The 26486-nt window shown below is 53.9% G+C and overlaps 1 protein-coding gene across 4 annotated transcripts in view; it reads right to left on the bottom strand.

Moving 5' to 3' along the window:
* Positions 1–3388: 3388 nt before the first annotated feature.
* PDZD4 (PDZ domain containing 4) overlaps positions 3389–26486 on the bottom strand; it is a 31491-nt gene continuing 8393 nt past the window's right edge. For 2 of the 4 annotated variants that reach the window (XM_066249179.1, XM_066249181.1), the window contains exons 2-8: positions 9229–9464; positions 8035–8125; positions 7475–7573; positions 6502–6564; positions 5985–6086; positions 5605–5715; positions 3389–5448 (exon numbers count right to left, since the gene is read on the bottom strand). In XM_066249179.1, the coding sequence (XP_066105276.1) occupies positions 3901–5448; positions 5605–5715; positions 5985–6086; positions 6502–6564; positions 7475–7573; positions 8035–8125; positions 9229–9464 (2250 nt within the window). In that variant the 3' untranslated portion in view covers positions 3389–3900. Of the gene's footprint in view, positions 5449–5604; positions 5716–5984; positions 6087–6501; positions 6565–7474; positions 7574–8034; positions 8126–8688; positions 8925–9228; positions 9465–26486 lie in introns of all 4 variants that reach the window. The other 2 variants (XM_066249182.1, XM_066249183.1) reach the window with 2 other exon arrangements.

The following is a 26486-nucleotide window of genomic DNA, read 5'->3' as shown; positions in this document are numbered from 1 at the left end:
AGGAGAGCACCTGCCTAGCTTTCCCAAAATCCAGCAGTCAGTGACACATGTAGACACAGCCCTGCCTGGCCTCGAGTGGCCCCGGCATTGGGAGCCCTGGGCAGGAGCCGCACGCTGAAGTACTTTGCGTGCGTTCCTGGCGCGCTTGAGGTGGATACACCTGGCAGCTGTCTGGGGTGTGGTCAGTCTGAGCAAAGTACCCTATCCCCTCCACTTGCCTCCCAGTGTGCTCCACTTCATGTTGTCAGGCGAGGTACATAGAAGGCACAGGAAGATAAGACCCAGACCCCTGTGTCTCTGAGGAGCCCATTGCTAGCCCCTTCCAGTTTGGCCTTGCACTTTCCCCTCCTAGTGACCCTGCTTCACTGTCCCAGTGCTCTTAGGACACCAGGCAGACATGCCTGTACTGCTCCGTGCTCCGGGTCGACTTTCAGCCCTCCTGCCCAGCCCATTTCATTGGTGCCACTCATGGATGCAGAGGTGCTGAGAGCCCTGGGGTCCAAAGGAGCTAGATGGCAAGTCCCAGGAGAGTCTTTTTCACATGCATGGCCCAGTCCGTTTGCTCAGCTCTAATGTGACTGCCTCCTATAGGGTCTTGGTGAGGGGTCACTGGACCCATCTGGCAAAGCCCCTAGCACCCGGTGCTTGATCACCATTGGCTGTGACAAGACAAACAGGGTTGTGTAACACAGTAGAAGCCTCTAGAGCAGGCGTCCCCAAACTATGGCCCGCGGGCTGCATGCGGTCCCCTGAGGCCATTTATCTGGACCCCGCCGCACTTCCGAAAGGGGCACCTCTTTCACTGGTGGTCAGTGAGAGGAGCACTGTATGTGGCGGCCCTCCAACGGTCCGAGGGACAGTGAACTGGCCCCCTGTGTAAAAAGTTTGGGGACCCCTGCTCTAGAGGGTAGGCCTAAAACCTACCTGGGAGAGCCAGCAGCTCCTGAGCGCCTGGGCTGTCTTCCATAGCAGTAGGGAGGGCTGGGAGTGTGGACACAAGTGGCTTGGCTTGGGACTGCCTGGGAAACTCCTCCAGATAGGGGACACCAGCCTCTCCCTGCTCGTTGGGATGGGGCTTACTGGCAGTAATGGGAAACCTCTGGGGAAGACCTGGGTCCTCACCCCCAAAAGCAGTAAAGCAGGAAAGTTAGGGCTAAGTCCCCTGAGGACCAAAACAGGCTACAGCTGCTAGGGTTTCTGGATTATCTAGAAAGACCAGCAGAGGGAGCTCAAGGGGCGCTGCTGGCTGTAATCAGTGCTCACTTGGCAAATACCCTGTGCAGCAGGTTTCTGAGGCAGACAGTGTACTGACAGCTGTGCGCTGCCAAATGGCTCTTAAAAAAACCCAAAAGACAAACCAAAAAAACTTGATTTTAGAGGGGGGGGGGAGGACGCATCAACTTGCAGTAGTTGCTTCTCATCTGTGCCTTGACCGGGCAGGCCTGGGGTTTCAAACCGGCGACTTCAGCCTTCCAGGTTGATGCTTTATTCACTGCGCCACCACAGGCCAGGCTAAGTGCCTCTTTTTGATCCTGTCTCTACCAGCCAGCTGGGTGGCAGTGGGACTCAAATGGGAAGTCACTGTTACAGTGTATCAGTAGCCAAGGGCTGCCAACCCTCCCGGTGCTACCATTCTAAGAACCTGTGAGCACCAAGCCCCAGCACTGGTTTTCATATGGCCATGGGATTCCCAGGCCTGTCTTGGCCCACATTCCCAGAGCAGTAGGCCTCCAAGCATCTCCTCACTGGAGCGAGAACGGGGTACTTCTAGAGCCATCGAAGTGAGCTTCCCAGCAGTTGGAGGGATGCCCAGGGAACACTTGGTTTGTCTCTAACTCCAGGGAACAGTTGGCTTCTGTCTCTTAACTCTCCGTTTTCTGTGGTAGGCAGGGAGCTCCATCCTCCAAAGGGCCATGTTCCCTCCAAAGGAACAGGGTCACAAAGGTCTGCGTACCTAGTCCTCAGCAACAGGTCTCTGAGAAGGGGGAATCTCCTGCCCCCACCCCTCTGCTCCCATTCATCCCTTTTTACCAACAAAGCTCTTTACTCCCTTCCCACTTGGTGGTCCAGCCTGCATGTGAAACACTGGGACTTCCTCCTAGCTGCCCAGACAGTAGCCTGACAGGCGTAGCCCACTTGGGAACCAGCCTTCCCAGTAGAGCACTGGGCCTCTGGGAACACAAGACTCCCTTTCCTTACTCAGGCCCACCTCAGCTAATTAGCGGAATTAACTAACGAGAAGTCTACATTGTGTTCAGAGGATTTTAATGCATCCTTGCCCTCTTCAGCTGCTGGCAGTGGCCACCCAGGTGTACATCCATCTGGCTAAGACATTTACTCAGCATCTTCTACATGTTAGGCACTGTGGGGTCCCCAAACAGGGACAGTAGTTTGTGCCTTTGAGAAGCTCCCAGCTCCTTGCCCCTGCTAGCTCTTCTGAAGCAGGCAGAATGGGTGGGTGTAACCCACTTCTTGGGCTTCATCAGGAAGGGGCATTGGCTTCATTCAGTGGCAGGCCCCATCACCAGTACTGAGCCAGGCCTCTGCCACCCTTCCTGCATCTGGGCACCACCCCAGCAGTAGCCATGTCACACCCCTGAAATGATTCAAGTGACCCTGTCATACCTCCTCCCAGAGTACAAGGCACCCACATCAGACACCCTTGCTGTTCCTATGATGTGCCAGGAAAGCTGAGACACAGCTTTCAACTGGCCCGTCTCCGCCTGCCCTGCCTTTTGCCGCCCACCACGTCCGTCACGCCCCAAACTGACATCCTTTCTCCTAGCACAATGAGAACAAACACAGGGAGGCCAGAAGTCACCATAAAAAGACAGCTTGCTTTATTGTCAGCATCCCAATGGGGGACAGGGATGGGCAGCCTGTCTGCCTCCAATCTGAGGCTAGGGCCCCAGGGAGCTTGATGTATCAGTCCCTGAGGGCTTCCTGGTCCACACCTGTAAAGTGGGGTGCAGGCCATCCCCATCAGCCCAGCTGGCCAGGCACGCCTCTCACGGGTCCAGGCCACTCCTCCACGTGGGTCTTGTCACAAAGGCCTTTTATTATTACTCATGGGCCTTGGCTTCTGGATCCCTCACATCTAAGCTTGACCCTCAGAAAAGAAGCCACACTCCACATGGAGTCAGGCACAGGTCTCTCTGGGCTCAGTTATTTCCTAGAATGGATACTGCCCCATCAGTCCCCCCAGTCTCGGCTCTCCCTCAGTCACAGAGGAGGTAGCCCCCAAGGTGAGCCTCGCAAGCTGTGTCAGAGGCTCCTTGTCCCCCCACCTTAGAGTGGAGGCCAACAGGAAAGCTGCTTCCCAATCTTCCCTTCCTTCCCATCCCTTCCCTCCCACCCTCCCCCTCCCTCTCTCACTCCCCCCCACCTCCTTCCCAGCCCGCACTAGGGGGAGGTTCCACTTTTGTCAGGCTGCCTGAAGGAGCTGCCAGCCCCCAGGGCAGGTGCACAAAACAAAAACAACTGGCAAGCACAGAAAGGGAGAAAAACCACAAAAATCAGGGTCGTGTTTGTCTACAAATAATGGAGGCTCCCAGCAGGGGGAAGAAACTGCCCAGCTCAGAAGCTGGACATTCATTCTCTTGTGCTTAGGACAGTCCTCTTCACCTTCTTTTCAGCTCAACTTCTTGGTCCCGTTACCCACTGAGAGCTCGGGAGGGGTGTACGTGACTGTGTGCCCGTGCGTGTGCCTGGGCTCGTGTTACACACAACCGAAGGGGTGCCCTGCTCCTCGGGGGCTTCTCTCTTGTAACAGAGTCCTGTGCACACACAGACACACTAGATTCTAAGGGAGGGTGAGGGATGGGGTCCCTGGAGGCTCACTGGGCCTTGACTGGAATGGAGGGCCTGCCCTGGAGTGCAGCTGGCTCCCACCCGGGCAGCTCAGACGGTGGTAACAGAGAGCAAAGGGTTGTAGACCCGCTTGCCATCAGCTGAGCGAGTGCCATGGGCGAGCATCTCCTGGATGGTGATCCAGTTGTCTAGAATCTTCTTGTTCCGCTTCTTCATGGTTTTGCGGTGGCTCAGGGCAATGATGTTGAGCTCAGCCTTGCTGTCGCCATTCTGCTGTTCCCTCAGGCACTCCAGCCGGCTCTGCATCATGAACTCCCGCCGTTTCCGCTGCTCCCGGGCCCGGATCAGGTGCTGCTTCCGCTCCTCCTTGCTCCAGTAGCGGCCCATCTTCATCTCGCTTACTGCATCGTCGTCTGTGGTCATGCCACTGCGCTCCTCCCGGATCTTCAGGGCCCGGGCTTTTAGGAGGCGATCACGCACAGGTCGCTTGGCCACATAGCGGGTTCCATCGCTGCGTACCTTGACCTTCCACTCCATGCGGGGTGCTTCAGTGGCCCCTGCCACCGCGCCACCCACCCGAGGGCCACCGGCCAAACTCAAGGGGCCATGGCCCAGATCCTCTAGACTATGTGGGGGGGCCAGCTGCACACAGCTATGGTAGTGCTCACTCTCCTGGCCCTGGCCTCGGTGGCGCCTAGAGAGGTAGGGGCTGCCTTCGGGGCCCACCCGCTCCAGGGTCACCCCCATCTTGGGGCTGCGGCGGACACGCTCCTCTGAGTGCTGTCTCCGGCCCACCTCGGGATCCCGGGAGAGGGATCGGAACTTGGCAGGGCTCCCCTGTGGAGGAGCTACCTTAAGGTGGGTGGCGACAGAGGGGCCAGAGGGGGTTCGGTTCAAATTGGTGTTGCCAGCAGCAGCCCGCCTCAGCGGGCTCTCTGGCAGGGGCTCAGTGAGCAGCGGGGTGCTGCGGCAGCTCTCTCCTGTGTTGTAGGCACTGGTGCTGTCCTTGTCAGACTTCTCGGGCAGCTCGGAGATGTCAGACAGCTCGTGCTTCTTGGGCTCACTGGCCCCTAGCTCATAGAGGTTCTCCTCCTCCAGCAGCCAGGCCTTCATGCAGCGCTCCCGCAGCTGCTGCATCTTCTGCACCCGCAAGATGTTGCGGCACTTGAATTCCAGGTGCCGGAGCTCCTCCTCCAGCATGGCCATCTCATGGCCAAGGCTCTCATTGCGGTTGACATCCAGGGCGCTGTTACCACCAGAGGCCCGGGGGAAGAGGAGGCCCAACTGGTTGCCATTCTCCAGGTGGCACTTGATCTCCAGCAGCTCCCGGTAGCGCTCGTACTCCTCATCAGTGAGGCCAGGGACCTCGCCACCCCCTAGCCCTGCCCCCTCAGCCAGCAGGGAGTCCATGCTGAAGTGAAAGTCCCGGCTCTGCAGGGCATCCCCTTGCACACCAAACTTGCGCAGGGTCCCAGGCGTGTTGGTGGTGCTCAGGGGCTCGTCCCCCAGCAGGTCGTGCTCAGAGCTCTCCTCATTGCGGGTGCTCTCATCGGTCCGGCCCACCCCACTGTCCAGCTCCTGGCTGTTGCTCAGGCCTGGGCCCACATTGGGGGCCCCTTGCTCCTCTTCATTTCCAAGCTGGAGTAGAAAGATGAACTCCACTCAGTCTGGGTCCCACTAGCGGGGGCACCACAGGAGGATCGGGATTTGAAGCACTTTTAGGTCTGGTCCACCTCCCACACACCCCCAGTCCCTCCTCCCCCTGCCCACCAACTGCCCTTCCTCCTTCCTCACCTGCTGGGCAGCGGGGGATTTCAACTTCCGAACACGCAGGTCCCCCTCATTCTCTGAGCCCAAGTCATCCAGTAAGTCATCCCGATCGCTGTCCTTCCATTGCTTTGCCAACTGCAGGGATAGGCCCATGATGTCCCCACTGTCTTAAGGACTTCCCTAGACACCCCTCCAGTTGCCTCAAGGTTCCATACCAAGCCTCCTGGTCTCAATCAAGTTAACAACCCAAGAGAGGAGATGGTCCTAGCCCACTCAGCCATCGTAGGGCAAAAGGGAAAACAGGCTCTGGGACACTGCCAGCCCTTCATCAGCGTCAGGTTGTCAGCATATCCCCAGACAAGCCGATGGGAGGGGACCCGGACCACCCTGCCAAACACACATACCTGGCTCTCAGGCCGGGCCACCAACAGGGAGATGTTGGTGTTCTCCTCCTGGCTCAGGATGGCCACCGCCTCTTCCCGGTTCTGGACATCCACACCATTTATCTGTGGCAGGCCGAGGAGCAGTCAACAAGGGTACCAGAGCTGACTCGGGTGGACCCTGGTTGAGCACCCTGGGCGAGCTCTGGTAGGACAGAGAGGGCAAAGTGCCTTGAGAGAAGACAGCTTGGCCTGTGCAAAAGCACATGTGCTCTGAGGACAGTGTGGAGTGGGAGATGTGCTCACCTGGGAGGTAGAGGGAGAGGCTGGCAAGGTGCCAAAGCAAATCCCATGGGGATTCAGGAGTCACCCGGGCAGGTGTACAGGAGAGATGAGACCCAGCCCCGGTTTCAGGCATGGCAGAATGCCTGGCACCAAGCTAAGATCTTAGCAGCACAGAGCCAGGGTCAGCTAAGAAGAGGTGGTATGACAGCTGGCACAGCAAGAATGTGGGTCAGGCCTGTCTGCCTGCCCTGCTTACCTGGATTATTCGGTCTCCCTCTCGGATCCTGCCATCTTTGGCTGCAATGCTGTTAGGATTCACCTGCAAGGCACACACATCCTGGGGACTTTAAATATAGGAAGGTGCCCACTAAGGTGCCCTTTCAGTATAGGAAGGGTCAGTAACCCAAGGCTCCTTGCTTACTCCCTTCTTCAGCTCAGACCAGCAGCTTCCAAGCAGCAGGAAGTAGGAACAGAACAGTGGGCCTGGGCCTAGCACCTCTCCCCAGCACAAGCTGCCAACTTGCTGACCAAAACCTTCCAGCCGCTGCCTGCTTCCCGCACTCCCATGCCCGGCTGGCACTCCTATACTCTTTTGCATGGGAGCCTGTTCTTTTTTGTGTCAGAGGCTAGGCAAATGCAGGAAGCCAGATACTTTGCCATACTCAAAACACATCAGTAGTAGGGTATTCACGTGAAGGTTAACTTGATTAGGATACTGCTACAGTGTGGAGGGCAACAGGGGAGCCATGCTCCCTCCTTGCGAACACAGACAACTGCCACAGCCAGGGGGGGAGAATGAGCCCCCTGAGGACCAGGAGGCCTGGCTGCAAGAAGCAGAAGGAAGAACAAAGCCTGGCTGGGACCTCAGCCTTGCCCACTGTCCCACCCTGGCCATGTATGCTGGGCAGGGCTGTCAGGCTGGATATTCACCGAGGTCATCAGCTGTCCTGGACTCACTGACTGGCAAGCCCTGTCTCTAGCAGTTTGGTCATTGTGGGCAGCCTTAGAGTCCTGGGCAGTGTGGAGAGGCCAAGGGATTGGATGGTATGGGGCTTGTTAATGTGCCAAACCCTGCCTCAGCCCCCATCGTCATGGCGCCTGTTCCCCTCCCTGGTGCACAAGAGATGAACATCATCAAAGTCCAGCTTTGAAGCCTGAGCACACAAGAAGATGGCACAGGGCTCTGCTGCCTTCTAGAAGACTCTACCCCCACATCCCTACTTCCATACCTCTCCAACGTAGATGCCCAGGTCCTCCTCATCATCGGTGCGGTAGCAAACCATCAGGCCCAGCTTGTCCTGGTGGCTGGCTTTATACAGCTCCACCTCCTGCCACAAGAGGGAGTGGGGGAAACAGGAAGAAAGCCGGGATACTGAGCGAGGCCCCCATGCTGCAAGGCAGCCACAGCTCAGCCCTGACTCCCAGCAGCACTTCACCTGAGCTGAGTTTCCAGCCCCAAGTTTGGAGATCTCTCACCATCCCAAAATAGCGCACATGTTCAGTGGTCTTCCCTACCAGGAAATGCCCAAGACATACGAGATACACAGGACACAGACGTGTGGGATGCAGACTCACCAACATAAACTGACCATAGGACCTTACCCGTGCCCTCCCCGACTCAGCCAGACTTGGTTGGGTGAGCCTGAGTAACAAGCCACACACTGGGAAAGACCACAAGGCCCACCTGCCGGGGAGCAGCAGGAGCCAGGCCTAGGCTGGGCTGTAGACAGCCATCCAGGGCCTGGCTCCTGAGGCTGGCTGCGGGCCCTGCCCTGGCCACCAGGCTCACCTCATACTCCAGCTCGTCCATACGGTCTGCCTCCTGTGGGCCGCCCTCCATGAACTCCGCTGGGTCATAATACTCATGGCTGATGGGGGGGCTGCCCAGGAGAAGGGGGGATCAGCCTGGCATCTGCTCCCCTCATACCCTTGCCCCGGCTGCCAGGCTGGCCAGTCCCACTGCACTCAGGTGCCCTGCTCTGGGTACACCCTCAGGGAAGGCAGCCAGGCTACTTCTCCCAGTGCCCCCTCCCTTCTGAGCTACATGCATCCATGCACAAACTAAGAATGGTCACATAATGGGAGTGTGCAAGGGTCCGCACTGAGGACGCAGGCATGCCTAGCTCACCCACCTTCCCATACCGCCCCCCCAGTTCAGATTCTTCAAACCATGCCAGCTGGCAGGGACCAACTTCTCCAAACTGTGGGTGCCCCACCCGCCCAGCACTAACCCCACTCATGCAATGCCCCCAGGAGTTATCCAGGCCCCAGAGGACTGCTAGGGGGCAGAAAAGGACCCACTCTACCTCCAATGGTGGACCCCCATTTGCCCCAAAGCTAAGCTTGATTGCTGGCGGCCCTAGGCCTACCTCTCTGAGGAGGGGATCCCAGGACCACCTCCCTGCAGCCAGGGTTTAGACTAGCAGAATGAGTCAGCGCTCACACAGTCATGAGCCACCAGGCCTGGATGAGGCCTTCTTCTGAGCGGGCCAAAGAAAGAAGCCGAAGAGATGGAAGAAGTTCAGAGCAGGGAGAGGAATGGGACAGACAAGGATGCAAGAAGATTCAAGGTGTGATGCTTGTGAGGCAGAAGACGATGGGCAGCAGAGAGAGGATGGAGGAGAAGCTGAGGACCTCAACCTTCCAGCAGCAAGGTCCCAGGATGGTGCTCCCTTGGCCCTGGGGGTAGATACAATGGGGAGCCTGTGTGTCAGCCTCCCCTGACCCCTTCCCCAGCTGGTGTCCATCCTGAGGCTAGAAGCCTGGAGGTTTCTGAGCCCTTGGGTGTCACAGTCAACTCTAGGCCAAGGAGCCTGCTTCCTCCCTGAGAGGGCAAGCCAGTCAGGGTCTCCCCGACATGCCCAGAACTGCAGCAATGCAGCCTCTGAGTGGTGTGGGGATGGCTGCCCCTGGTGGCATGCCTTCTCTGGAGGCAGGGCCCGGGGCCCTCCTGAGGGCGACTCACAGCTCAGACAGGACGTACGGCTCCAGGATGACCATGGGCGGGGTGGGCGGGCGCAGCTTGCCCAGTGCCATGATATGCTCGAAGGTGATGTCAGTCTGAGTGCCACTGTCCACCAGCTGCAGGTCGTGACAGGAGCTGTCCCCCCGGAGGCGGGGGCTGCGTCTCAGCACCTGGATCACCAGGGGCTCCTTGGAGGAGCGCAGGGCCTCCAGGGTTTGCTCCTGAGACAGCTTGGAGAGCTCCTTCCCATTCACCTGCGGCAGAGACATGCTCCCATGAAAACCCACTGACCAGTGCCCCAATCTGCTCATCCAAGAAATCTCTCTCTACTCTTGGCCCTTGCTTGCTCTTAGCGCCCCCATTCCCATGCGAACCCCACTTCTCAGCCCTGTCCCCATGCAGTGCTGTTTGAGGGGTTGCTGAGCCATGCCCCCAAAGCCAGGGAGCCCCAGTGACTATGCACTGGGTCTGGGGTCTCTGCTCTCACATTAGAGCATCCTCCAGCCCTCCCCTCCTCTAGGAGCCATCCACCCTTCTGTCCCCCTCACTCCAACACTGCTTCTCCTTCAGAAGTCCTGGCAGAACTGAGGGCAGAGATAGCACCTTAAAGATTGAGGTGCCCTGGTTGAGTAGCTCAGTTGGCTAGAGCATCGCCCCGAAGCAGAGGTTGCTGGTTTGATCCCTGGTCAGGGCACATACAAGAACAGATCAATGTTCCTGTCTTCTCTATCTCCCTTCCTCTCTCTAAAATCAATTTTAAAGGATTGAGGAGTCCCCCTTTGGCAATAACTGAGCATCTGTTGTATGACGAATACCTTGACTCCTCTCCCAATGGGTGTCAGTCAACAAATGAGTTCAGATGGGATGGTTGGGAAGAATAAGAAGATGAGAAGAAAAGGACCTCTGTCAAGGTAGTGACAGACTCATCATAGAGAAAAGGCCAACATGCACAGAGCCTTCTGGCATTGCTAGGCAGTGTAAGGCCAAGGAAATAGCCCTTTTACAAACACCACTGTTTCTTGGGTGCCTGATGTGCCCAATTCTGATCCCGACAATCTATTTGGCAGATGAAGAAACCAAGGCTCAGTAAGATGAAGGGAGTGAGTAAAGGTTATGAGCCAGGCCAAGATATGCAAGGGGGTAGGGGAGGCCATAGCAGGCTGGGGGCCAAGGAGAAGGTGGGACTGCAGTAGGCTGAAGGGAAAAACAGGCTGATGCTGGCTGGAGGATGGGAGCCTTCCAGGCAGATAGAGATCCAGGGCGAGGTCTCAGCTGGGTGGAGCAAGTTACTTTCAAGGCAGCTAGGGGCAGAAGGCTGGCCCCAGCTCAGCCCCTAATTTCTGTAGCGGCCCAAGTGGCTTGGGCTTTGGGATGGTCATTTTCGAGCTAGTGAACCCCACAGTACACATTACAACCTCAAGGCCCTCCTTGGCAGGGAAGCAAGAAGATTAATTTAGACCGAACAAACACAAAGCCACGGGGTCAGTGAGGGAGAATTAGGAAGCAGTTCCCAGAGGAGGGGATGGCAGGGTCTTCAACTCACTCAGCTTGTGGAAGAGGTGTTCTGGGCCTAGGGAGGCTACACACTAGCAATGACATACCAAATGGCTACACCTTGCAGGTAAGCACTAAAACAGACCTTCAGGGACTGCTACAGAAGCACCAGGCCAGCCTAGGAAGGGGGGTGAGGGGAGGCTCCCTGAGCAGGTGCCACCTGCCCTGCATCAGAGAAGGGAAAGCGGGTCACAAAGAGACAGGGAGGCTGGTTTGCAGGTGGAAGCAAAGTACCTGACAGTCAGCATGGAGAGGGTAGGCCCCGGGAATGCGCTATGTACCCACGGACAGAGCTTCTGCAGGGTGAGAGGGTGAAGGGCCCCACTCAGGCAAAGCGCAGGGCACAGGCGGCTGTGGCAAATGAGAGCCCTTTTCTGTTTGGCTGTACTGTCTGTCCTGTCTTCTCACACACAGTGGCACCTTCCTCCCTGGATGGCTCAGAGGGATGGGGTTCTTCATAAAGCATAAAGATACCCGATCCAACTGCAATATCATGTCTTCCAGGATGTCACTCCAGGAAGGCAGGCTGTCTTAGGAAAGCACAGGAAATCCAGGGACCCCTGGCTGGCAGTGGCTACTCTGGAGTAATTCCCTTTCTGCTACCTGATTATGTCCTTACAGATAATTTCAGGGTTTTTTTGTTTTTGTTTTTGTTTTCTGTATTTTTCTGAAGCCGGAAACAGGGAGAGACAGACAGACTCCAGCATGCGCCTGACTGGGATCCACCCGGCACGCCCACCAGGGGGTGACGCTCTGCCCACCAGGGGGCAATGCTCTGCCCCTCTGGGGCGTCACTCTGTTGCGACCAGAGCCACTCTAGCGCCTGGGGCAGAGGCCAAGGAGCCATCCCCAGCGCCTGGGGCCATCTTTGCTCCAGTGGAGCCTCGGCTGGGCTGTGGGAGGGGAAGAGAGAGAGGAAGGAGATGGGGAGGGGTGGAGAAGCAGATGGGCGCTTCTCCTGTGTGCCCTGGCCCGGAATCGAACCCGGGACTTCTGCACGCCAGGCCGATGCTCTACCACTGAGCCAACCGGCCAGGCCGATAATTTCAGTTTTTATGTCTCTCCTCTCTCCAAACATTCCATGGTCAAAAAAGATATGTTTGTTTGTTTCTTTTTTTTTTTTTAAATGAGAGGAGGGGAGATAGAGAGACAGACTCCCACATGCACCCAGACCGGGATCCACCCAGCAACCCCATCTGATGGCCGATGCTCGAACCAATCGAACCACTGGCTGCAAGAGAGTGAGAGAGAAAGAAGGGGGAGAGAGGGGAAGAGAAGCAGATGGGTCGCTTCTCACGTGTGCCTGACTGGGGATCGAACCTGGGACTTCTGCACGTTGGGCCGATGCTCTAGCCACTGAGCAAATCTGCCAGGGCCAGAAAAGATGTTTCAATCTATTTTATCTAATTATGAAAGAAACAGGTTCATTGCAGAACATTTGAAAAATACAGAAAACTGTCATGTGCTTTCAGAGTTCCTGAGCTTCCACAGACAGTTGGAGGAACCCTGAGGAGCCACAGCACTGCAGGCCTGGTGGAGGCTAGCATGGGACTGGGGGTCGAGGGAACAGGGAGTGGGCTCTGTCAGGGACCTGGGAAGAAGGGGCAGGGGGGGGTATGGGAGGGAGGTGGCTACCCATGTGCGGTATGGATGGGAGTAGGGCACAGGGTATGTGAGTGGTGGTGGGTATGGGTGGGAATAGGGGTGTCAGGAGGCAGTGAGAAGTCGGTGGGGTGGGTGTGTGCAAAGGCAGATTTAATGGCACATGCCCTGAGCCGCGACTTCTAAACGGCCCCGCAAGACCCAACTTTACACTTTTTTCTAATGAAACCAAGTTAGGTTTCATATGTGCAGTTTTAACATTAATAGTACAGAATAATTTTTTATTTATTTAAAAATATGGTTAACATGTATTTTTATTTTCCCTGTCTCTTTTTTTTTAAGGGACCCAATATTTTCTTCTACGCCCGGGGCCTCAACCAACCTTAATCCGCCTCTGGGTGTGTGGGTCCAGCCTATGCAAGGGTGGTGTCTATGAACTGGCTGGATGTGGTGGTCTGGGTGCGAATGGATTGTGTGGGTGACGGGTAGGGCTTGGTGCCTCTGGGGGTGGATATATGATCCTGTGTTGAACTTTTCCAGGTCTTCCCTTCACTTCACCCCCACGCCCCACTCAGCACTGTCCTCCTTAGTCTCCATCTTAAGCTTTTGGTAAATTACTCATTTCCTGTGGGGTGAGGGGTATGGGGGTTACATCACCTTTTACCCTAGCTTTCACAGCTGCCACTCTTTCCTGCTCCCTCACACATACTTCTCTCTGTGAACCAGAGCAATAGGAGCTGGTGTCCTCAGCACCTGCTCATTACATCCTGCACCTCTCCTGTCACGTACACCCACTCAAGGCTAGGTGCCCAAGCGTGTCCTTCCCAACCAAAGAACCACACTTGCTGGTAAGCAGACACATTCTAAGACCTGGCCTAAGCACCTGTGCATCGAGAGCCATGAAAGGCCCAGCAAACATCCAAGGAGCGTGCTAAGCATGCTGGGCGTGTGACACAGGCTGGACCTTGGTAGACACATGGGGAAGGTTTCACAGTCATCAGGCTCTGAGGGACGCACCGAATATACTCACACACATCGTGATTACTGATCTGAGGGGGCCCACCAGAAGTGGAAGGCCGAGGCTGGGCCCGGACAGACAAGGGGTCCTCAGCTCACCCTCAGGTCAGAAAGGAAGCCACCAGCCAGCCTTCCCAGGAGCTCCTGGGCAAGGTGGCCCTCAGCTCCGCTTCCATGTCTGTTCTGCTGCTAGGCCAGGATGCCCAAGGGCAGGAGCCTGGCTACTTATATCCAGAAAGACTACACAACTAGGATCATGTTCCATGCGGACCCGGAGTGGGCAGCTTCGCCAGAAGCCCTTCCAGTTCAGGAAGTGCGATACTTGCTGGATGAGCCCACTGTCAGAAAACTCACAACCTAGTGCAAACCTGCCTATCTGGGAACAACCCAGAAGAAATCCACTTTATCTTCCACTGCCTCGCATACCTGAAAGCCCACTTGAACATCCCGCGTACCCCCTGCATCGCAGTTCCCAATGGCTCTCATCTTCTCTAGCACCCTAGGCGGGCTGTGCCAGCCTTGCCGTGCGCCAGGCATTATTTCTTGCCTTAGCTAGAACCTACCCTTTGGCAGCCAGTCTTGCTGGTTTCACAGTGCACTTGCCTTGCCTGAGACTGCATGCTCTCTACTCCGGGCCTCCTCCCCACACAAGGTTCTTTCCTGCTGTCCCGTGGACCACAACCCCAACCCAGACTGAGCTGGAAGTCACTTCCACTAAGAAGAGGGGACTCGAAGGCCCTGGCCGGTTGGCTCAGCGGTAGAGCGTCGGCCTGGCGTGCAGGGGACCCGGGTTCGATTCCCGGCCAGGACACATAGGAGAAGCCCCCATTTGTTTCTCCACCCCCCCTCCTTCCTCTCTGTCTCTCTCTTGTCTCTCTCTGCTTCGGAAAAATAAAAAAAAAGAAAAAGAGGGGACTCGAACCTTAGAGGTACCCCATTGCCTAAATGTGGCCCAGGTGGCCCTCACATTCTGCTTTCGGACAGCCTGGCTCCCGTTTACACACCGAGAGCACTCACTGTCCAGTCTCCACAGGCCCCAAGAGCCGCAGCCGCCTCCGGGCTCCATGGCACCGGGTCCTTTGCCCTGGCTGACCCGTCACCCAATCACACACTCCCTCTGCATCTTACCCCAGGGTGTAAATGGTTATTCTTCTGAAGGAATTTGTCAGTAATTATAAAGTTTGAAAATATTCATCAGCCTCTTTGATCTGACCAATTTGCTCTAAATAATAAATCTGAAAATAATGACAGATATTATGCAAATCACAAGGACATTAAAAGCATTATTTTTATTGTGGTAAAATACACCTAACAAAATTATACATTTTAACCACTTGAAAGTGTACAATTCAGTGGCATTTAGTGTATTCACACTGTACAACCTTTACCTCTAATTATAAAACGTTTTCATCTACCCCAAAAAGAAACACCCTAACCCATTCTCTTCACATTCACTCCAGCCCCCACCGATCTCATTGCTGTCCACCTCGACGTTTCAGATAAATGGGATCCTACAGTATGTACCAAGTGTCTGGCATCTTCCCTTAGCCAGTTTTCTAGGTTCATTCACATTGCAGCAAGCATGAGTACTTCATTACTGAATAAATATTCCATTGTATAGCTAGTCTGCATTGTTTCTCCATTAAACTATGGGTAGACATTTGAATAGTTTCTACCTTTTGGATACTGTGAATCATGCTGCTAGGAGCATTCCTGCACAAGTCCCTGGCTTCATGTTTGAGTTCCTGTTTTCAAATATTTTGGGGGTACAGTATACCTAGAAGTGGAATCACTGAGCCATATGGTCATTCTATATTAAATTCATTGAGGTACCAGCATTCTTTTTTGCGAGACAGACAGATAGGAAGGGAGAGATTAGAAGAATCGACTCATAGCCTGACCAGGCAGTAGCTCAGTGGATAGAGTGTTTGTTGGACTGGGACACGACACAGAGGACCCAGGTTCAAGCTCCAAGGTCGCCGGCTTGAGCGTGGGCTCATCAGCTTGAGCCAGGGTTGCTGGCTTGAGCTCAAGGTTGCTGGCCGCTGCCTTGAGCAAAGGTTCCCTCGCTCTGCTGGAAAGCAATCAATGAACAACGAAGAAGCCTCAATGAAGAATTGATGCTTCTCATCTCTCTCCCTTCCTGCCTGTCTGTCCCTATCTGTTCCTCTCTCTGTCTCTCTCGCAAAAAAAAAAAAAAAAAAAAGAACTCGTAGTTGTGGCACTTTAGTTGTTCATTGATTGTTTTTCACATGTGCCTTGACCAGAAGGAGGTGCACTCCAGCCAAGCCAGTGACCCCTTGCTCAAACCAGCATTTCTATGATCCCACACTCAAGCCAGTGACCCCACGGCTCAAGCTGAATGAGCCCGCACTCAAGCCAGCAACCTCAGGGTTTCAAACCTGGGACCTCAGCATCCTAGGTTGATGCTCTATCCACTGTGGCACCATCTGGTCAGGCTCAGCATTCTTTTTAATGCTAAAAAACTTTACAACAACCTAAGTGTCTACCACAGTCTTCTAATAACAAGCCTTTGTTTCTTAAAGATGTAAAATGACACATAAACTATTGATATGATGATTACCATATAAAAATATGTTTATGGGGGGAAAGTTGGAAAGGATAAATAGAAATATTGTGTGAGAGGCCCTGGCCGGTTGGCTCAGTGGTAGAGCGTCAGCCTGGCGTGCAGAAGTCCCGGGTTCGATTCCGGGCCAGGGCACACAGGAGAAGCGCCCATCTGCTTCTCCTCCGCTCCCCCTCTCCTTCCTCTCTGTCTCTCTCTTCCCCTCCCGCAAGGCTCCATTGGAGCAAAGATGGCCCAGGTGCTGGGGATGGCTCCTTGGCCTCTGCCCCAGGCGCTAGAGTGGCTCTGGTCACAGCAGAGCGATGCCCCTGGTGGGCAGAGCGTCGCCCCCTGGTGGGCGTGCCGGGTGGATCCCAGTCGGGCGCATGTGGGAGTCTGTCTGACTATCCCCGTTTCTAGCTTCGGAAAAATACAAAAAAAAAGAAATATTGTGTGAGAGAAGTGGAAATCTGGGGTTCCTGGGAGTATGGATCTCAGCAGGTGCAGGCAGCCTAGGCCAGGTGGAAACAGTATTTATGTGTTTTCTCTTTTGTTCTTCACAGCATTTTCTCCAATGAACATTACTTTTATAATCAGAGAGAACACATACAAAAAGAATCTAGCCTGTGATCTGTTCTGAGTTTTTCTGTTTCCCCGTAGACTGTGAAAGTTGGACGATTTTGCACCTGGCTCCTGGGCAGCCAGGTTCAGACCGCAGCCTCTGGGCTCCAGACTGGTGAATGCCAGTTAAAGGAGAGCAGTGGCACTGAAGTCACATTGACTTCACATCCAGACCTGATCTAAGGAGGCTTAGGAGGCCCTACTGTCTCCCTCCACAGCCTTCAACTTCCTGCCCCAAAAGAAGGGAGCCTAGAGATCCAGGGGAGTGAAGTAGTGTGGTGGGAATCCCTTGAACCATGGACTCCAGGTGGGAGAAGGGCCTTTATCCCAGACCTCCTGCATTGAATTCAGGGGGCTGAGTCACAGCCACGCAACCCTTAAGGGCCAAGAGCACTAGGAAGCTGGTTCTAGAAAACTGGGAAAGCTGGTTTAAACCAGCCCTGTGGCCAGGTAGCCTCAGTGACCCTCAGGACAAGGGCAGGACTGGGCATCCTCCCATCTTCCCCACCCCCATCCTCCCGCTTCACCCCAACCCTCACCCCACTCCCACTGGCTCCCTCTAGTATTGCATTTGCAGAAATGACCCTGCAGATGGCCAAGGTGGGGGCCGTGATCTCCCCAGCTCAGGGTCTAAGCAGAAGTCATGAGATTTGTCAGGGTGATCATTACACAAATGTCTAATTACTATGTTGTACATCTAAAGCTAATATAACAATGTATGTCAACTGTCTTTGAAATTTTAATTATTTTTTTAAAAGATGAGGACAGCCTGACCAGGCAGTGGCACAGTGAATAGAGTGTTGGACTGCGACACAAAGGACCCAGGTTCAAAACCCCGAGGTCACCGGCTTGAGCGCAGGCTCATCTGGCTTGAGCAAGCTCAGCAGCTTGAGCATGGGATCACCAGCTTGAGCACGGGACCATTGGCTTGAGGCCAAAGGTCACTGGCTTGAGCAAGGGGTCACCCGCTCTGCTGTAGCCCTTCCCCCCCATCAAGGCACATGAGAAAGCAATCAATGAACAACTAAGGAGCTGCAACAAAGAATTGATGCCTCTCATCTCGCTCCCTTTCTGTCTGTCTGTTTCTATCTGTCCCTCTCTCTGACTCTGTTATTGTCAAAAAAAAAAAAAAAAAAAAGAAGAAGAAGGAGAAGAAGAAGAGAACAGGAAGTGGGGAGGAGGGACACTGACCCTCTAGGTGCAGGTCTGCCTTCAGAGGGAGACTACCCAAAAAAGCTGGTGGGGATGATTGGGGGTGGCGACAAGGCACAGCTGGGACAGGTGCCTAGCTCAAAAAGAGTATCTGGAGGGAGTCGTGGTGGGTGTGAAAAGAACTTTTTAACAATTAAGGGTGTTGGAGGTGAGCAAGAAAGGTGAGGGGCCTCAGCAGGGGGACCGACAGAGGCTGTACCGGAAACAGGGAGTCTGGGCACTTGAGCCACTGCCTGCTGCTCTGCGCTCTTTGAGAATGGCCCCGGGGACCTAGCTCTCTCATCATCAAGGAGCTAAGGACAAGAGTCACCTGAGTTCACCTGAATGCTGATGGGACAGGTTCAGAAGAGGAAAAATTCATAATGCTAGAGGAATGAGGAAAAGAGAAAGCCTTAGGGACATTGGAGGTAGACGAGGGGAACACAGGGGTAAGACGGGACACCAGTAGCAGGTGAAGGAGACATGAAAGTAAGGAGGGGACACGGAGACAGATGAAAGCAACGCAGGAAGCTCGGGACTGTCGCGATTGGGCAGGGGCCAGGTACAAGCGAGAACCGCCGCCCCTGCTGCTGCTGCTGCTGCTGCTGCTGCCGCCGCCGTTGCTGCTGCTGCTGCTGCTACCCTCCACCCCCACCCCTCCCTGCCCAGCCGAGGAGGGGCGGAGGCCACTGGCGATTGGAGGAGGGCGGGGCCCTAGGCACGCTCGCCCCGCCCCCCTCCCAGCCCAGAGCCTCAGACAAAGAGCCCGTCTCTCTGCCATACTTCCCAAATGCTCTGCTGCGGAGTCTGGGGAATCTGGGCAGGCGAGGAGGAGGGAGGAGGAGACTGAGAAAAAGAGCTCAGGCCTGGTTTTCTGGGGGTCCGGTAGGTACTCCTTGGGAAGCGTGGGTACTCCTTGGGAAACCCCGGGAAGTCCCTTTCAGTCACGGTAAAGCCTCACGGAGGTGGATAACTACATAATTGCCACGGACGCCCACGGCTTGCTACATTATGACTCAACTAATCCCACTGAGGATTAGGAAAGTGAGGCTAGGAGAGAACAGGAATCAGAAGTCAACCTCTGCCCAGCCACAGGGAGTTCTGATCGACCAGCTGGCTCTCAGGTCCGCAGTGAGGAGTTCCAGGGAACACTTCGGCTCCAGCTGTGTCTCTGGCTTCCCCAGTACCTCCAAGCTGAGGGAGCATTGGTGAAAAAAGAAGCCCAGAGAAGGGCAGCTAGAGCCAACAGCATGTTCCCTACACAGCAGGCTTTTCAGTGGCCCAATAGAAATGTCTTCATTCCTGTCTTCCCAACTCTGGATTTTGAAAATTGTTAATCTAGCCCTGGCTAGGTGTCTCAATGCATCAAGTGTTGACCCAGAGCCCCAGGGGTTGCGAGTTCAACCCCTGGTCAGGACATGTTTGAGAAGCAATCAAACAGTACACAACTGCCTGACCTGTGGTGGCACTGTGGACAAAGCATTGACATCGTTGATTTCATTCGAAAGCCCGGGCTTGTCCAGGCAAGTCAAGGCCCATACAAGAAGCAACTACTGTGAGTTCTGCTCCTGCTCCTACCTCCTCCCCTTTCTCTTTCTCTAAAAATCAATAAACTTTTTTTTTTTTTTTTTTGGCAACAGAGAGAGACAGACAGGGACACACAGGCAGGAAGGGAGAGAGATAAGAAGCATCAATTCTTCTTTTCTTTTTTAAATTATTATTAAGTAAGAGGCAGAGAGACAGACTCCTGTATGCGCTCCAACCAGGATCCACCCAGCAAGCCTCCTATGGGGGAGGCTCTGCCCAACTGGGGCCATTGCTCTGTTGCTGGCAACCAAGCTATTTTAGCACCTGAGGGGAGGGCATGGAGCCATCCTCAGGACCTGGGGCCAACTTGCTCAAATGAGCCATGGCTTTGGGAAAAGGGGAAAGAGAGAGAGCGAGAGAGAGAGAAAGGGAGGGGGGGGTGCAGAAGCAGATGGTTGCCTCTCCTGTGCTCTGACTGGGAATCAAACCTGGGACTTCCACATGCCAGGCCAACGCTCTACCGCTGAGACAACTGGCCAGGGCCAAGCATCAACTCTTTGTTGCTGCACCTTAGTTGTTTATTGATTGCATGCCTGACTAGTGGTGGCACAGTGGACAGAGCGTCGGCCTGGGACGTTAAGGCCCCAGGTTCGAAACCCCAAGGCCAGCTTAAGCAAAGGCTCATCAGCTTGAGCGTGGGACCATTAACATGATTTCATGATCACTGACTTGAGTCCAAAGACACTGACTTGAGCAAGGTGTCGCTGGATCTGCTGTAGCCCCTGGTCAAGGCATGTATGAAAAGCAATCAATGAACAACTAAAGTGCTGCAATGAGTTGATGCTTCTCATCTCTCTCCCTCCCTGCCTCTCTCTCTCTAAAAGAAAAAAAAAAAAAGTACACAAATAAATGGAACTAAGTGAAGCGAGTGGATGATTCTCTCTCCCTTCCCCTATCTCTCTCTCTTTTTGTCTCTCTCAAATCAATGGGAAAACAAATTTTTTAAATTGCTAATCCACAGGAACATTGGAGCATCTGACAGTGGACACCTGCATTACCTGCATTTCCTTCATCGAGATCTCCCGGAATGCACATTCTGCCACCTTGATTCCTCCTTTCCACACATACCCTTTCAAAAGCAAGATGCTCACATGAACACCGCCGTTCCCCAGGGAAACCATAACACCCTTAATACGGACTTAGCACTATACAGTCACCTCCACATCTCTCCAATCGTACCACTAAATGTCCTTAGAACTTTTTTTTTGAATCTAGGATCCAATCAAGGACCACACACATTACATTTGATTGTTATGTCTCTAGTCTCCTCTAATATGAACAGTTTATTCACTTTTTCAACTTTCAGGACATTGACCTCTTAGAAGAGTCCACAGCAGCTAGCTGCCTTGTAGAATGTCCCAGTGTCTGGAATGCCCTCATTAGGTTCAGCTTAAGCACTTTGACAAGTTGCTATATCCTTATATCCTCTCCCCTCCTCACTAACATCAGGAGACCCTGAGGTCAGGCCACTACTGGGGAAGCTTGGTTGGTTTGATCATGTCGTCAAGGTGGAGGATGCCAGGTCTCTCAATGGCAAAGTTGCATTTTCCCTTCCTAATTCGCAAGAAATTTGGGGTTAATACCTTGAGAGCCTGAATATCCTGTTCCCCAACAACCTTTGCCTAATGGTTGTACCACCCAAGGATGATTCTTGCCTGAATAAATTGCATTGGTGGCTACAAAATGCGGTAATTGCCTGACCTGTGGTGGCGCAGTGGATAAAGCGTCGACCTGGAATGCTGAGGTTGCCGGTTCGAAACCCTGGGCTTGCCTGGTCAAGGCACATATGGGAGTTGATGCTTCCTGCTCCTCCCCCTGTTCTCTCTCTATCTCTCCCTCTCTCTCTCTCTCTCCCCTCTCTCTCTAATAAAAATGAATAGATAAAATCTAAAAAAGTAAATTAAAAAAAAAAAATTAAAAAAAAAAAAAAAAGAAAATCTCTTTAAAAAAAAAAAAAAAAATGCGGTAATTTGTAAGAATTGTAGCAGGGACGCAGCAGTAAACTCCATCACTATGTGACTAGCCCAGGGAATGGTGTGCCTGAACAAGCCGTATTGTCTGCCCCGTAACAATCCCAAGACCTTTCTGCCCCAGGGCAACAGCAGGAAAAGGAAGCAGGAAAGGCCTTCAACTCCAAGGTCTTTATAGTAGTCTTGAGGGTGTCATGTGTGTCTGAGTATCCCTGTGAGCTGCCTGTACGTTGCTACGGCTGTGGGTGAAGGGGAAAGGTGGTCAGTTAGCACATGTGGCATGGAAGAACAGATTATGCCCTTTGGGATCCACCTTGGGCAATGACCCCTGAAAATTGATTCAATAGGTCTCAGATGAGGCCTCACTTCTTATTTGTAACAAACTCACATCCTAAGTGATGTTGATGTGATTTGGGGCTTCAGTGATTTAATCCAAGTTTCTACCTGAAGTTCTTGCTACTCAGCATGTGGTCCAAGGACCAGCAGCATGAACACTGCCTCAGAGCTTGTGAGAAATGCAGAATCCCAGGCCCCACCCTGGACCCGCTCAATCAGATCCTGTGTTGTTTTTTTTTTCATTTTTCCGAAGCTGGAAATGGGGAGGCAGTCAGACAGACTCCCACATGCGCCCGACCGGGATCCACCCAGCATGCCCACCAGGGGGTGATGCCCTGCTCCTCTGGGGCGTCACTCTGTTGCGTCGTCCAGAGCCATTCTAGCGCCTGAGGCAGAGGCCACAGAGCCATCCCCAGCGCCCGGGCCATCTTTGCTCCAATGGAGCCTCGCTGCTGGAGGGGAAGAGAGAGACAGAGAGGAAGGAGAGGGGGAGGGGTGGAGAAGCAAATGGGCGCTTCTCCTGTGTGCCCTGGCCGGGAATCGAACCCGGGACTCCTGCACGCCAGGCCGACGCTCTACCGCTGAGCCAACCGGCCAGGGCAGATCCTGTATTTTAACAAGGGTCCCAGGGTGGAGGTCAGCTGTCTCAGAGCGCCCCTCAAGGAACCATGGGAGACTTGCACACACCTAAACAAGGTTCAGACACCAAGCATTTCAAAGGGTCTGTCTCCTCTCTCCGCTTCCCCCTTCGCCCCTCGCCCCCCCAAAGCTGCTGAGTGGTGAGCTGAAATCTGACCCAGCAGCCCTGTCCTCTGCCTTTCCCAGGAAGAGCAGGCCTCTCAGGAACCTCTGAAGTCCTGCTTGGAAAGAGCAGCAGGGAAGCAGGGACAGCCTGGGTGAAACAGCAAAGCAGTTCCTGAAGTCAACACTGAGATCAACCTTCAGGTGCGCGCTCACTTCCCAGGCCCTGTGGACAACTGAAAACCCCTCGCACCCCCCACCTACCTCTGGGCTAACCTGGCTGGTCTAAGGGCACGATCCACGTAGAGCAGTAATCAAAGTGATATCCTTTATGGAGTGCTTTTCACTTCTCAAAGCAAGCATGAGGAAGAGGCAGGTTGCACTACGAAGAGGGGAGAAGCCTGGGACACCCTAAAGTCAACCCAAGCCCCAGTTTCTCAGCCCTCCTCTGGCCTGACTCCTAAGCAAAACAACCAAATAATCTGTCTATTTCCTTTACATCAGAGAAACCTGACAATCAGACGTTTCTCTGTCAATAGACATTACTGTGATACAACCATGAGGAAGGCCTTCTCCATCCAATTTCAACATCTTTTATTTTTTTGAAAGAACTTTTTTTCTTTAATTTTTTTCTTTATGATTTTTAGAGGAGAGAGAGACAGAGAGGAAAGATAACTGTATGCCTTGACCGGACAAGCCTGGGGTTTCGGTGTTCCAGGTGGACGCTTTATCCACTGAGCCATCACAGGTCAGGCAAATTCCAACATCGTAACAACCAACCTAAAGGCTTGATGGCAGTAACTCCACCTCCACCCCCACCCCCACCCAAATAAGATCCCAAGGGACTTGGTGCTAAAGATACTGACTTAGCCAAGGCAATGACCCTGGGAGGCAGGCGCTTGTTATTCCCATTCAGCAGGCGAGAAAACAGGCACCGAGCAAGTGAACCCTCAGTATCAGCACACCGCACTGTATTGCCTGGCAGGGACATGAGGGAGAAGGAAGGAAAGACCCATTCAACCCCACTAGAAGCTGTGATGCGCTAAGTGCTCTCACCTGCTTTTTATACTTTGGTATGTGTGCATGGATGGATTTTTTTTGTTTGTTTTTAAAGCTTTACTGAGATATAATTGCCATACAATCAACAGCACATAGAGCATACAATTTAAAAAGTTTTTTATTTTTATTTTTTATTTTTTTTTATTTTTTTTTTTTTTTCATTTTTCTGAAGCTGGAAACAGGGAGAGACAGTCAGACTCCCGCATGCGCCCGACCGGGATCCACCCGGCACGCCCACCAGGGGGCGACGCTCTGCCCACCAGGGGGCGATGCTCTGCCCATCCTGGGTGTCGCCATATTGCGACCAGAGCCACTCTAGCGCCTGGGGCAGAGGCCACAGAGCCATCCCCAGCGCCCGGGCCATCTTTTGCTCCAATGGAGCCTTGGCTGCGGGAGGGGAAGAGAGAGACAGAGAGGAAGGCGCGGCGGAGGGGTGGAGATGCAAATGGGCTCTTCTCCTATGTGCCCTGGCCGGGAATCGAACCCGGGTCCTCCGCACGCTAGGCCGACGCTCTACCGCTGAGCCAACCGGCCAGGGCCAATTTAAAAAGTTTTGATATATCATACATATACACCCGTGAAACCATCACCACAATCAAAATAGTAGCCATCTTGGCTTAGTAGTAGAGCGTCGGCCTGGCGTGCAGGAGTTCCGGATTCGATTCCCGGCTAGGGCACACAGGAGAAGCGCTCATCTGCTTCTCCACCCCTCCCCCTCTCCTTCCTCTCTGTCTCTCTCTTCCCCTCCCGCAGCCAAGGCTCCATTGGAGCAAAGTTGGCTGGGGCGCTGAGGATGGCTCTATGGCCTCTGCCTCAGGCACTAGAATGGCTCTGGTTGCAACAGAGCAACGCCCCAGATGGGCAGAGCATCGCCCCCTGGTGGGCATGCCGGGTGGATCCCAGTCGGGCACATGCGGGAGTCTGTCTGACTCCCCATTTCCAGCTTCAGAAAAATACAAAAAAAAAATAGTACTCATCTCCATCATCGCCAAGTGTTCTCATGCCCCTCTGTCATCCCTCCCTTACAACCATCCCTGCAAATGCTGCTCCTTTCTGTCCCTATAGATTAATTTGCATTTTCCAAACTTTTTCTATCAATGGCTCAGACAGTACTTGGAAATGGGGGAAGGAAGGAAGGAAGGGCATTTTAAAATCTTAGGTCACTGCACAGAGCGTCGGCCTGGCATATGGACATCCTGGGTTCAACTCCTGGCTAGGGCACACAGGAGAAGTGACCATCTGACCATCTGCTTCTCTCCCCTCATCCCTCTCTCTTTCCCTTCCCCTCCTGCAGCAGCCAGTGGCTCGATTGGTCTGAGCTCTAAGTGTGGCCTTGGGCACTGAGGACGGCTAGGTTGGTCCCAGTGCATTAACCTCAGGCACTGAAAATAGCAAGGTATTCGCTCATCAGAGCATCGGCCCAAGACGGGGGTTGCCAGGTGGATCTTAGTTAGGGAGCATGCAGGAGTCTGTCCCACTATCTCCCCTCCTCGCACTTAAAAATTAAATAATTAAATAAATAAAAATCATACTAATAAAATCTTGAGTCAGTAGTTAAGCATGGTGAGTCTGTGCACATGATGGTTATCGGATTCCGTGCCCCGTTCGTGTACTCCACAGTGATTTCCAGAGGACCTACTTCATGCACAATGACAGAACCAAAGCCCTGTTCACAGAAGGCTCCCATTCAAGCGCAGGGGGGAGGGGGAGCATCTTGGGTGGGGAGAGGTGCCATGAAAGACAGAGAAAGATGTCTCAAAGAAAGGAGACAGGCAGGTGCCCACTACCCTCCATCCCGCTCTCAGCAGCAGACTGGCCCTTCTCTTCCTCACCGTTGTGCCTCTTTGTTCATGGTCAGTAACCTCCCCATTGTAGAAAGGTCCAAGGAGAGGGGGTTTGTGGTGTTCCAAGCTGAGCCCTAGCACACGGGATGGCGGCTAAGACAGTGAGGGCTCATGAAGTAGGTGCTGGATAAAGAATGCCTCGGAGGCCCTGGCCGGTTGGCTCAGAGGTAGAGCGTCGGCCTGGCGTGCGGGGGGCCCGGGTTCAATTCCCAGCCAGGGCACATAGGAGAAGCGCCCATTTGCTTCTCCACCCCCGCCCCCCTTCCTCTCTGTCTCTCTCTTCCCCTCCCGCAGCCAAGGCTCCATTGGAGCAAAGATGGCCCGGGCACTGGGGATGGCTCCTTGGCCTCTGCCCCGGGCGCTAGAGTGGCTCTGGTTGTGACAGAGCGACGCCCCAGAGGGGCAGAGCATTGCCCCCTGGTGGGCAGAGCGTCGCCCCTGGTGGGCGTGCCGGGTGGATCCCAGTCGGGCGCATGCGGGAATCTGTCTGACTGTCTCTCCCTGTTTCCAGCTTCAGAAAAATAAATAAATAAATAAACAAACAAACAAATAAATAAAAGAATGCCTCGAAGACCACCAGAAGGACTGGAGAGGTGTCCTTTGGCTTCTCCTGATGTGGCCAGAGGAGAGGAGACAGTTGGTAGACTCACTCATCCTAGAGGCTGAGAGAAGGGTAGAGATAGCTGGACCCTGCAGGGAATGTGGAGCGGGCTAGAGTTCCCTTTGTCACACAGGCCTCATATGTGTCAGGCCTGCCAGCCAGCCAGCCAGCACATGATGGTGTCAGAGAAGGGGTACCAAAATCAGGAAGACTGCAGTGGCAAGGCGGAAAGACACAGAGGCAAAGAGACAAGCTCAGCCCCGGCCAGATGGCTCGGTTGGTTGGAGCCTCGTCCTGAAGCACAGAGGTTGCCGGTTCGATCCCCGGTCAGGGCACAGACAGGAACAGATCTGCATTCCTTTGTCTCTCTCTCTCCTCCCTCTGTAAAATCAATAAGTTAAAAAATTATTTGCCTGACCTGTGGTGGCACAGTGGATAAAGTGCCGACCTGAAATGCTGAGGTCGCCAGTTCAAAACCCCGGGCTTGCCTGGTCAAGACACATATGGGAGTTGATGCTTCCTCTTCCTCCCCCCATTCTCTCTTTCTCTCTCTCTCCTCTCCTAAAATGAATAAATAAAAATCTAAA

This window comes from Saccopteryx bilineata, chromosome X, assembly GCF_036850765.1.
Source record: "Saccopteryx bilineata isolate mSacBil1 chromosome X, mSacBil1_pri_phased_curated, whole genome shotgun sequence".
In the NCBI taxonomy this organism is placed as follows: domain Eukaryota; kingdom Metazoa; phylum Chordata; class Mammalia; order Chiroptera; family Emballonuridae; genus Saccopteryx; species Saccopteryx bilineata.
Note: the sequence above shows the minus strand (reverse complement) of the source record. Positions and strands in the feature narration are given on the sequence as shown.